The sequence below is a fragment of the Talpa europaea genome (genome assembly GCF_964194135.1).
Source record: "Talpa europaea genome assembly, chromosome: 9".
Lineage (NCBI taxonomy): Eukaryota > Metazoa > Chordata > Mammalia > Eulipotyphla > Talpidae > Talpa > Talpa europaea.
The window spans coordinates 15,195,447-15,207,923 of record NC_140076.1 but is presented as its reverse complement, the minus strand read 5'-3'; the positions used below and the strand labels follow the sequence as shown (position 1 = coordinate 15,207,923).

At 48.8% G+C, this 12,477-nt stretch overlaps 1 protein-coding gene across 3 annotated transcripts in view; it reads right to left on the bottom strand.

Annotated features, from left to right (window-relative positions):
- Nucleotides 1–12,477, bottom strand: part of ARID1A (AT-rich interaction domain 1A) — a gene marked incomplete at its 3' end in the record, with an annotated part of 43,832 nt that overhangs the window by 4,193 nt on the left and 27,162 nt on the right. Inside the window, exons 4-18 of one of the 3 annotated variants that reach the window (XM_084241674.1) lie at nt 11,928–12,168; nt 11,580–11,669; nt 10,866–11,033; nt 9,934–10,246; nt 8,690–8,835; nt 8,483–8,592; nt 7,073–7,282; nt 4,875–5,082; nt 3,610–3,742; nt 3,262–3,437; nt 2,731–2,881; nt 2,508–2,651; nt 2,324–2,426; nt 960–1,851; nt 467–597 (exon numbers count right to left, since the gene is read on the bottom strand). In XM_084241674.1, the coding sequence (XP_084097800.1) occupies nt 467–597; nt 960–1,851; nt 2,324–2,426; nt 2,508–2,651; nt 2,731–2,881; nt 3,262–3,437; nt 3,610–3,742; nt 4,875–5,082; nt 7,073–7,282; nt 8,483–8,592; nt 8,690–8,835; nt 9,934–10,246; nt 10,866–11,033; nt 11,580–11,669; nt 11,928–12,168 (3,216 nt within the window). The remainder of the gene's footprint in view (nt 1–466; nt 598–959; nt 1,852–2,323; nt 2,427–2,507; nt 2,652–2,730; nt 2,882–3,261; nt 3,438–3,609; nt 3,743–4,874; nt 5,083–7,072; nt 7,283–8,482; nt 8,593–8,689; nt 8,836–9,933; nt 10,247–10,865; nt 11,034–11,579; nt 11,670–11,927; nt 12,169–12,477) is intronic. The other 2 variants (XM_084241676.1, XM_084241675.1) reach the window with 2 other exon arrangements.

The following is a 12,477-nucleotide window of genomic DNA, read 5'->3' as shown; positions in this document are numbered from 1 at the left end:
GAGGCCCATTCTCACAAATCTTTACACTTCCAATTCTGTCCCTTAGGAAAATGGGTGCAACAGAGCCTGCTTCCTTCTTTCAGAGTACATGAAGAAAGGGAAAAATAAAGAACTGCTCTACTCACTGATAATGACCATAGGTTCTTGGCAGTCTAGAATATATGGTACCCACACTGACATCAACAGAATCTGCATTTCTCACCAATATAAGAAAGTTTTTCTCCAATTCCCTTCAAAGTCAATCCTGACACCTCAAACAATTACTGTTCTTAGTATTCTGGGTCTAAGGTGAGTACAAAGTACTGGCATGGAAGAGCAGAGAGCCACAGCGTGAGTGAGAGAGGAGACTGTGTTGGCAGGGGTTGGCTTAATTCCCTGTGTTACTCAGTAAGGTCGACTTCAAGATCTTCACCCCCCTGCTCCCCTTTCCCTTTCCAATCTTCCCCAGGAACCTACCTATACTTACCTGACTGAGGTTGAAGGTCATGATGCTGTTGTCATCATATAGCAGAATGTTAATGGTGTCTAGTGCCCACGTGCTCTCTGCCAGCAGCCCAGACTTGAGGGACATCATTACCCGCCATGCCTCTGGGGTTCCTGAAATAAACCTCTATGTTTCCATCCACCAGCTCCAGTTGGCTGGAGATTCCCCACGCCCCCAGCCTGGCCCATTAGGCCACCCTGAAGATCACACACAGGAGGAGGCAGTTCCTAGCTGGCAGATGACACACACCTGTCCCTTGGGCTCCTAGGATCTCTCAGTGAATCACTGCATAGTGATTCCTTCAAATGAAGCCTGAGATCAGCTGATTTCTTCCTTACCCAATGTCATTGGCCCTATCTATTTCAGTCAACAATGGGCCAGATTGAACCTCATCCAGAATACTGGGATGGAGAGAGAACTATGGAACAGGTGGAAAGGAGGAGATTAAACAACCCAATCAGGGCGGTCTCCTTACCAATGTCTTTCATTGTGAGCCGCCTCCTCTGCTTCAACACAGGTTGTGTGGCTTCAACAGAGCCAGGTGGGAAGGTGATGTCCCGTCTAATCATGGGGGGTTGCACGGGTGCAGGTGCAATATGTGAGGCAGGTACTGGAGGGCCTGCCTTCTGCATCTTCATCCCAGAATGCAGGAATGGAGACTTGCTAGGAGAGGTGCGGTTCTCCATTGGCCGGGGCAGGGGAGCGGGGCTCGATACCTGAGGAATGTGATTCTGCATGCTTGGCTGGGGTTGGTAGTTGGATGGAGGGGGCCTTGTCATGGGGGGCACAGGGGCAGAAGGACCATATGGAGGCTGGCGCGTGCCATGGGAAGGCCATGGGCCTTCATGGTTGGCCCTCTGATCCGTGTGCAGCATTTCATCTGTTCGGTTCACGCCATGATAGGCAGGGCCCTGGGGGGCAGAGCCTGTGCTCTGCCTATTGGCATAATTGTAGGTCATGTCATTACGCCCCTGCCACATGGTGCCTTGTTGAGCAACCTCAGCTGATGCCTGTATGGGGCCGCCCATCATTTGTGGTGGCATATTCTGCTGGGCATTAGAGCCAGGGGGTGCAGAGACACGGTCTCGGCCAAACTGGAATGGAAACTGGTTCTGGGGGCCGCCTGCTGGTCGGCGCTCAGTAGCGGCAGCGGCAGCAGCAGGATAGGCGTTGCCATACTGGTTGTACACATCTTGCTGAGGGGAAGGCTGGGCAGCTTGTTGCTGGCTGGAGGGTTGGGGCTGGGCTGGGGGCAGCTGCTGCTGCTGGGGCTGCCCCTGCCCTGTGCTATATGGCACGCTGTACATCTCCCCTTCATGCCTCTTGGCAGGAGGACCATATGTGCCATCCATCGGCCGCTTGTAATTCTAAGACAGGGAGAAGCAGAGGGTAAGTTAATACTTTGCACTCTGGGACTCCAGACCCACAGCTACACCAAAATTCGATGGCTTATTCCTGCCCCTCTAGAAGAGAGGACACAGACTCCAAGGGAACAAAGGAATTACCACTACAAAGTAACTTTTGAAGTTTGTTTTCAAAGCAACAACCATTTTCTATTCCCATCTGGCTCTCCCTTGCTCTAAGTAGAAAAATGTAGAAAAGTTCAAAAAAATCAAAATAAGGTGTATTTCTAGTTCTTCTGGAAAACTAGAAATTGGCCTGGACTGGACTCAAACAGAGAAGAGACTGAGGGCTTGGCTCTTTAGGCAAAACCGGCTGTTTGGGTGAAAAGAATGCCAGAGGATCTCAAATGAGCTTCCTCAGATCTTTTCAACTTTGTTTTCTAGCTGCCTTTTCCAAGGGGAACCCATGTGGCAGGCCACCGCATCTCCTCCTCACCTGCTGCTGCTGCTGCTGCTGATACATTGTGGTCTGCTGGCTGGGGAAGGGGCTGCCGGAAGGGGTGCCTTGAGTGGAAAACTGATTGCCATAGGAATCATGTCTGTAGGAGGGAGAGAAACAGGATCAGGGTGGGAAACAGCAGAGTCTAAGTCATGGCGGCAATGGGTTCAGCAACACTCACCGTTGCTGCTGCTGCTGCTGCTGCTGCTGCTGCGGGGGGTAGCGGCTAGGAGAATACATCCCAGAGTCTGGGTTGGAAGGCATGAGATTCGGCTGTGGGGCTCCAGTGCCCATGTTTCCCTCAGGGCCTATTCCAGGCTCCGTCCTAAACAAATTTGGAGAACTAGGTTGAATCGATTATAGCAGTGGGGTGCTGAGGTGGAGAGGAGTGGGGTCATGCTTACCTCACTCTGTCATAAGGACCTCCATAGGGATAGTGCTGTCGAGGTCCCATCGCCACATTTCCCAGCCCAGGGCCTGCAGCTCGGCTGTAGGGGTCCCCCATCCCGCCGTTGGGGCCCTGCCCTGAGGACATGAAGGGATCACTCCCTGGAGCTGAGTGCAGAAAGAATGGCAGTGAGCAAGCTGGCAGGTCAGCAGGCCTAGCATCTATCCCTTGCCAGCCCAAAAGCCCAGGCCCTCTTCAGAACTTTGGGTCAATTCAACTGTTCTTCTGACAGGTTCAAAACTGAGCTCTAGACAGGCTGCAACCAACAAAGACACATACTTGTTATGGGCGACAAGGTTAAGACTGGGGAGAGTGAGACAAGAGAGGTAGGGATAGAGGGGTGGCGGTGAGGACAGAGGGGTGAAGTCCAGAAATGCCTGTATCACAGGATGGCTCAACAAGCATCCTGAAGTAGTCTTAAGCTACCCCCACGCCCCCAATTCCTGGCCCTGACCTCAAGGGCACAAAGCCAACACCGACTGGTTACCTTTCCTCATGCTGCCATAAGGATCCTTATTTGGCTCATAGGACATGCGCCCCATCATGTCAGAGGTATTCATACTGGGCTGGTACCCAGGGTTTGGAGTCATGGAATTCCGCTTCTGGAATGTGGGGTCACTTCCATCAGGAAAGGCATCCTGAATCCCAACTGAATTGCTCCTGCTCGAGTGAGGAAAGCCAATCAAATCTCAAATTAGGCCAATAACAGTTATTCCTTTTATAACTCAGGGAAAATAGGAGCCACTGGCTAGGCAGGCAGAGCAGGGAGGGAATCCTCAGCTCATGCACTTCTGCTCTGGCTCCCCTGAAGTACCACCTCTGCTCCTGGCCTTACCTCATGCCCGGCAAGGGGGGTATCTGACTGTGTGGTGTGGATGCTGGAGTTGGTGGCTTCAGGTCTCCTCCTTCTGCCATGGAACTGCTGGTTGACTGAGGTGTCTGTGGCCCCTGCATAGACCCTGATCCCGCTGTGGATAGAGATATGGGGTGAGCAGGAAAGTGAAGTCCCACGGAAACACACAAATGCCCTGGGATCTCTTTGGAAAAGATCTTAATAAGGCTAAAGCTAGGGTTCTTTAGCCCAAACTACCTTGTCAGCTGGGGGTTTGCAAGGCCAAGTAATAAAGAGGGGGAATCTGAGGGGTCTATGGTTCTCTGCTACTGTTTCTCATTTGGAGAACAGAAGTGATGTGGTGATGCCATCACCATCCTAGTGATTCCTTGAGTTTCTGTATCCCTGATGACTTCTAATTTTCCCAAGGGCCCTGTCTAACCTCCAAGTCAGAGCCCCTGGAATCCTGGGTAGGAAAGTTCTATCAACTCAAACCTGCAGTGCAATTTAGGAGTCTAACAGAGCCTGTTCTCAAGCATCTAAGCAGTATCACCGCTCAGCTCTGATTGTTCCTCTAAGCTGATAAGCACAGAACTACCAGTAATTAATGTTTCCAATAGTTACCATCTCTAGCAGCAGATATCCCACTGCCTAGGCCTTTCCAGCTGATGAGTCATCTCAGGCACTCATTACATCCTCAGAGGTCAACCCCAGGGCACATGTGTTTACACCCACCTTCTAGGAGCCCTGGCCTTCTTCCCTCCCCATGCTTGCCCAGGCCCCGGTCTCCGCTCAGAAAGGAGGGTGGGCAGAAGCACTCCCAGCAGAGTTCCATTCATAGCCTCTCCAACCCCCTCCCTTCCCATTCATTAACATCTCAGCTCCCTGGGGAATGTAGGGCTCTAGTCTGAGCAGCATTCTAAGGAGCTGACATCAGTGGGCCAAAGCTCCCAGATGGCCCTGCCTCACTGCTATTTGTCAGATTTCCCTACTCCTCTGGTGTCCCTCCCACTCACTAGTTTACAAACATTTGGCAAGATGCCAGGTGCACAATGAAAATTAAAACTTAAGGGCTGCTGCAGACTACCTCCCAAGGGAGTCGCCACTGCCCACTCTTCAGTCTGCCAACCTGTTCAGCCATGTGGCAGGGTAGAGCAGAGAACACATCCCTGGTGGCTGGCACTGCTGAGTAAGGAGCCTAGACTATAAAGGTGAGGTGACCCTTAAAAGGTAAGCAGCCTTGGTGGGGCCGCTCACCAGATCCTTACCAGGAGAGGGAGGCTGGATCTTGGGCTGTGACTTCTTGGAATCGGCAGCTGCAAAGATGTCTGGGGGAGGGTCTTCTCCCCGTTCTATCTTGCACTCAAAGGCATAGAGACACTGGATATACTGCTTTTTCAAGGAGCTGGCAGCACTACTTGAGGTGCCCACATTGAGGTTGGTTGCAAGTTCCCGCCACTTTTTGTTCTTGTTGACCTGTACAACCAACCAGAAGAGTTGGGGTGCATCTTTCACCGGGTTTTCCTTCCCCCACACCCTATGATGTTACCAGGTATACATCTACTGTAGAATCAGTTCTCAGTACCCCCAAAAGAGAACCCTGCAGGGGAGGAGGGTGAGAAGATTCACCAGAGACAGGGTGGGGAGCATAACAGGAGGATCTACTGAAATCCACTGCTGAGGGGAGCAGCAGGCGAGACAGGAGAGGTCTGCTGCACCATATGGGTCAGCTCCCTGGCCAGGGATCGAACTCATGCTGCGGTGGCTGGCAATAGCTTGATAAGCATGGAGACTTTAACCCCTGAGCCACCAGGGAGGCCCAAGAACTCACACTGTCATTAGAGTTCAATTACACCAGAGCATCAAAAGGTCTGAATCCTTCTGAAAAGTGGATGACACAGGCCCAGGTCTTAGGATTCCCTCTGTACTTTATTCCTTTTTTTTTTTTTTTAAGATTTATTTATTTATGCATACAAGAGCTGGGGTACAGGCCAGAGATGGGGGTGGAGGGGGTGAGAGGACTCACCAGAGACAGAGTGGGGAACAGAACAGGCAGACTGACTGAAATACACTGAGGGAAGCAGCGGGCGAGACAGGCGAGGTCTGCTTTGCCATGTGGGTTGCTCTCTGGCCAGCTGCGATTGCTTCATAGTGGGGTGCTTAACCCCTTGCGCCACCAGGAAGGTCCCCCTCTGTACTTTAGTCTATCCTTCACCCACTTTATCCTGCACTTCATTCACTGGTTCAGGGAATCCAGGAGCCCATCCAATTAGAAAGTATGCCAAACCTAGCCCATTTTCCCTTTTCCCTAAATGAAGGAGAGGCCTAGCTATGAGAACTCAATACCATGGCGAACGGCAGAAATAAGCCCACGGTCACCTCAGAAGCCTTCAGTGGCTTTGCTTCCCACGCCAGTTATGTGGCAGGGTACACGTGTCTTGTTTTGTTTTGTTTTCCTTTGTGGGGGAGGGGAGCAAAGCCTGAAGGGAGAAGGAATTCATAACTGACTCTTGGTTGGCTTTATTCCAATCACTTTCTTTTCTGCTGGTGACAGCTGTTTTCCTCTTCTGATTTAGAAGCTTTGGAATATATCCCCTTCCAGACACGCCTCCCCCCCCCCCCCCCCCAGCTCAACCACAAACTCGGGCCCAGCAGCCGTCTCCTGGTCTCATGAACATAGAAGAAACACAGGAGGACAGTCTGCAGGCCCAGTGTGCTGCCTCACCTACTTGCCTCCGAGGCTGAGTGTAAACCAGAGCTGAGTAGGGCAGGGACAAGGATCAGGGTGCCATTAGGCTCAGAGCTTTTCAGCTTTCACTGAAGTCTCCCATACAGAGTAAACAATTTCCTACCTACTTCAGCCTTCACAAACTAGTTCTGATAAATAGCTCCTAAAATCCTATCTTCACTGGCATGCTTCCTGCAATGAAAGGGTCAGCAACTACTCTGACTGCCCTGGTACCATCTTGCCAACCAATTTATGTGGCAGAAATTCTGCTAAAAACTTCATTATTTCTAGCTTTGCGCAGTCTAGCAGGGAATACACTGCCCCTACCTTACAAGCAAGAAAATCAGGGCTGAGAGTTATGAGACATCACTTTGGTGAAGTTCAGTATGTTGTAAATGGCCAAGACACCTCCCAATACTCTGTGTCTCTGTCTACTATACCAAGACGACTCTCGAGGAATTAGAACGCTCACAGACTCCCCCCAATTTACGCACCCTTGTGGGACTGCAGCTATACGGTAAACTTAAAGCAAGTATTTCATTCTACCCAGGGAAGTCTCAGCCTCCTGGCTTTGCCTTATCTTCTGAAAGCCCCATGCTCCCTGACCTGTCAAGTACGTGACACAGAGAGCAGGAGAGGGTAACGACCCTGCATACTGCATGGTGTCAGGAGACTCAATCACGTATTCAGAGAGAAACTTGTTGAAACCACAGGAGAAGCCAAGTGCCAGGCACTCACCTGAGTCAAGCCACCAATCTCCTTCACAGACACATAGAGGCGATAGAGGTCCAGAGGTTTCCTACCCACAGCAGGCAGATTTGTCATGCCCATGGCCTTCTCCTCCGTGAAGGCCAGGTAACGGTCCACCCACATCTTCCTCTCAGGCTCACCACCCAGCTCGTATAGCTTGGTGATCTTCTCATTGGTTGTAGTAGAAGAACTGGATTTCTGAAAGGGGCAGGTCAAGATTTATGGGAACTGACTGGAATCAGAGCCTATACCAAAGGTCTTACATGCCCCTCAATAAGCGCAGTAGTAAAGCTTATTTTTAAAGATTCATTTATTTATCGCTTCTCGGCCTTTTGGCTAAGATCAAGTGTAAAGATTCATTTATTTATTTATACAAGCACTGGGTACAGTCAGAAGCACAGGAGGGTGAGAGAAATCACCAGAGCGGGGAACAGAACAGGCAGACTGATGCAATACACTGCTGAGGGGAGCAGTGGGCATGGCAGGAAAGGTCTGATGCACCATATGGGACCCTCACTGGCAGCTGGGGATCAAACCGGCGCTGCAGAGGCTGCAGGCAGCTTCGCAGGCCAGCGCTCAACCGCTGCACCACCAGGGGAGGCCCAGTAGTAAAGCTTCTTAATTTGAGGTGGTCATTAGATCCTGGATACACTTTGAGAGACTATTTCAGAGAATCCAAGAAACTAAAAATGTGACCTTGAGATAATGGGATGGACTAAAATAAAAAGAAACTTTTCTTCTTCTCAAGAAGGAAAAGGTTTCCCACCTGGGGGTCAGAGGTGAAGGTCCATAGGAGGTTGCAGCAGTGATTTTTTTTATTTCCCCTACTTTATAAAATGGGGAAAATGAGGCACAACCAAGGGTAGAAATGTTTCCAGTGACTCAAATGCTGAGCAGGTTGTCAGACTGTGACACAGTCTATAGGCAGCACACTGATGACCAAGCTACAAGGAAGTCCAGGACTCACACCCCACCTGACTTGTCTCCTCCTTTAGAGAACCCAGGGCAACAACCACTCCTGCTGCTCTGAGTAAGGTTCAGGAAGAGAAGAGCAACCAGTGGCCCCCATGGCACATCTATCAATGCACGGATGGGGGCAGTTCCACAGAGGTCAGTATGGAGGATTCTAGACTATGGGTCTGGCATTTCCTCCATAGCAGCCAGTTTTATCATCATGCTATTTACATGAGGTCTGCTTACACCAACACAAATCTAATTCAATGAGCTCTTATTCTGGGACCCTTCATGATAAGGAGCGGCAATAGCAGCTTTTTCTGAGATGATCTAGTGGGTGCCACAAAGGGCTGGAGTTTAGTCACTGTTTTTCTTTTCCCTTCCTATCATCGGAAACAATGGGATAGAGAGAAAATTGAGAAGAGTGAGGATAAAAATTATTACCTTGGATTTGGATTCTGTCTTGGGTGTCCCATCTGCCTTGTTGTTCATTTTGGTAGCTGGAGTTAACTTAACGTCCCCGAGACCCATCATCTCTGGGCTGGCTGCCATCCCTATAAAAGAGAAAAAAAATTTCTCAAGTCCAATAGATCTGAGACATGAAGATCACTGGAAAAAATCCCTGGAGTGAGCAATGACTAGAGGACTTACCTGCTGAATTGTTGGCCATGGTTCCGCCCATGGGATATGGTGGTCCCTGAGGGTTGATCATGCCAGCCATACTATTAATCCCTTGTCCATAGGGAGGTCCAGTGCCCATCATGCCCCCTTGATTCATATTGGGGTAGCCTGGTGGCCTGAGGGAGAAGATGGAAAATGAGAGACAAGAATTAGAGACACCGAGCTTTCAGATTTGGACTTGAACTAAGTTAAGACTCTCAACCAAGATCATCTAGTTAGGCCTACAAGGACAAGGCCCCGCAAATCACAACCGTGCATGACGTGACCATGATCTTTTCTTCTACTCGCCACAAAAAAATCCTAGAAGGATTCAAGCTCCAAACAGGATACCATAGATCACTTAGAAATGATACACTCCTCAAAGCTTGAAACCCAATAATGTCTTAAGTATTGCCTCCCTCTAAGTCATTTCCAAAGTCAAGTTGTGGTGAAAAGCATAATAAATTCAATACTCAATTTTATCACTCTCTGCCATGCGAAACACCAACTAAACTGAAGCCCTTACAACATACCACCTGGAAGGGACACAACATATTTTCTTTCCTTTCTTTTTTTTAAAAAAAGACTTCTTTATTTGTGCATATAAAAACTGGGGTCTAGGCCAGAGGTGTGGGGCTGAGAGGATTCACCATAGACAGAGTGGGGAGCAGAACAGGCGGATCTACTGAAATACACTGCTGAGGGGAGCAGCGGGTGAGACAGGAGAGGTCTGCTGTGCCATGTGGGTCAGCTCCCTGGCTCGGGGTCAAACTCGTGCTGCAGTGGCTGACAGCTTGATAGAGCTGAGACTTTAACCCCTGCACCACCAGGGAGGCCCTCTGCATATTTTCTTGATGGACCTACCATAAATTGTTTTTCCATCATTCTGAAGTACCATCAAATCTACTTCTTTACAATCAATCACTCTAATACTGCTTTGGTTCATCAACATCCCAATAAGACAAGAATCACTTTAAGAACTGTAGGTATCAAAGGGGTCCTTGAACAGCAGACACTTGAAAAATAGTGTGAGCCTTCTGCACGTTAGCACCAGAGTCAAAAACACAGGATCACACAGAGTAGGAGAAATTTTTAACTCAAGTCATGTGTTTAACACTATAAGGACACCTACTTTTTCTAACAAACAAAACAAAAAAACACTGAATAAAATGTACATTTACCAAAATTACATGTATTTGCTTACACTGACACCCTCTTAATTTCCCAGGCTTTACCTGTTTTGGATGGAGTTGGCAGCAACATGCATGGCGACAGCAGTTTCTTGAGTTTTCCGGTTCATGCCCCCTGGTGGGGGACACATCCCTGACCCAACCTGAGGTGGCATATTGGCCATGTTAGGGCCATAAGGCCGGTTGCCCATGGAGGCATGACTCATTCTCCCTGGAGGGAGTGTGCCGTAAGGTGGGATGCCAGGCTGCCCATGCATCTGACCGCCAGCACCCATAGGGTTCATGCTTCCAGCCATGCCTGCACTGGGGTAGTTAGCGTTGGGCAAGGCATTATAATTTGGCTGCCTAGGGTAGCCTCCTGGGAAGGGAAGGAGAGAAGATGCAGAGATATGGTTAGTGATTCACTAGCAACTCACCAATATTTGCTCAACAGTAAAACTCCAAAGAAAATAAACAGAAATCATTCAATATTTGGTTCGGAAAAAGACCAAATCAAAGGTAGTCTTTACCCCATTAAAAAAAGAAAATAAAGAGAAATAAAAGGGAGGATAAGAGCATATAAAGGCAGGCCTCAGTTGCTCCCTCATCTTTAAGACAGCACAGCACAGAGCAAGGCCAACTGCAGGCTGGTTTTATTGCTTTCCAGGCCCTTCAACTGCCAGATTCTTTTCTTTCTAAATACTCATCTTGCCTTCTATCTTGCATTCTGTACAAGACGTTCAGCTTTAGATCCCTTTAGGTCTGATTCTGCCTATTAAATGTCTCTGCTCAGTCTTATTCCCATTTTATAGGTGAAACAGAGGCTAGGGGTATTCTAAGTCTTCCCAATGATGACAACTCTGTCCTACATTAGGGGCTGGCCTTCGTGGGTTTCAGGTGAAAGATAGTCCTACTGTTATAACCCAGACAGCTTTGTATCAGACAAGGAACTGTTCTTGTCTAACCTCTATGCACTTCTAACTAGGGCGTATACTCACCTTGTGGGCCGTACTGACTCCCCTGGGGACCGTAACTCCCCATGGAGTTCTGCTGGTAGGAGCCCATGCCGGTGTGCATTTGTCCTCCGGAAGGCTGACGTGGAGATAAGGCCGAGCCGGGCTGAGGGGAGCTGTACTGGGGCATCTGGGGGTTCCTCTGGATGTAACCTATTTGTGGATAGTGTCCATACAGTCATGACCCAGGTACAATGGAAATGAATGCTCTCCCTTATTCCTAGGAGTTTACCAGCTACCATTTCTTTAGCAGTAATTTGCATAAAGTCTCTATTTTATTTGCTATACAAACATGTCCTTGTAAGCACCTACTCCTCCCCCACCATGACATCCACACTAACCAGGGCATGCCAACTGTTTGCACTAAATGGAGTTTTCAAAAGAAAAATAGCAATGACAGAAACAACAAAAAAAGCAGTGCATCATTTAAAGGATGGAGACTAATGACGACCTAGGTAGGGACAATGCAGGGGGGTGAAGGAGGGAGAAATATATCAAATACAAACACTAAGGAACAAAGAATGGCTACAGGGGAATACAATTCTGGAGCTACCAACATGGCCAAATCTATCTTCACAATTTGTTGCTGGGATTATTATCTTAAATTTCATGGCTATATAGTTTTCCAAAAGTTATTTACACAGGATAATCAAGTGTCTGTCTTAGCCCTCTACCCCTCCTCAAAGCCCAGGTTCTTACCTCGATCTTGGGCAATGCTCGATTGGTTCATGGAAGGATGCATGATGCTGTCCGACTGGCCACTGGGTGGCCGAGGTGGCATCTGGTTACCTGCTCCAGACACAGAAAGAAGTACGCCAATCATTGGCTAAGCCTGGAAACTCTAGAGGTCAATTCAGAGCTGGAAATGGCTCCTGGGAAGGCCAGGCATCCCCCAGTATCACATACATAGAGAGATTCAGCCAAAGGGCTCCTATCCTTCTTTAAACGCTGAAGGGAAACTTACAGACATATGGAAAGTGAGGCTTCCTGCTACTGTTGGGGGACAGTTCCCATTCCCTCTCCCCAAAGCCCAACTCTCAAGAGTACCTGGCACTGCAGCAGGCGAGAGTGGTCCTGAGCGAGACTGCGCAACACTGGCAGGAGAGCCAACAGGGGACGGGGAGGGGCCTCGGATGCCAGGTAGGTGCGGGGAGGTATGAGGAGAGAAAGGAGACTGAGCTGGATTACTCTGCTCTCCTTGGCTGCTTGAAATCCCTGATGTGCTCACTCCAGGGCTCAGAGCTCCTTCTGTCCCCATGGGGAGATCATCTATTGAACCAGAAAGATCCTGAAACACAGAAGGACACGGATTAGCAATATTAGGCAGAAAGACTCTTTTTCAACAATCCTATTACATTTTCCTTAAACAACCAAGAGCAAACATTCTGCACAAAGATTAGCAATCATGATACTATTGCAGCTTTACTTGTGGCAAACTATTAAGGGTCAAACAAAATATTTTAGTCTGTGTGCCATGTAGTTTTTGTCACACACAACTACTCAGCTCTGCCATCAAAGTGCAAAAGCAGTCAGAGAGCACACAAATACATAAAAAAAAAAGGGCATGCCGATGTTCCAACAAAACTTTATTTATAAA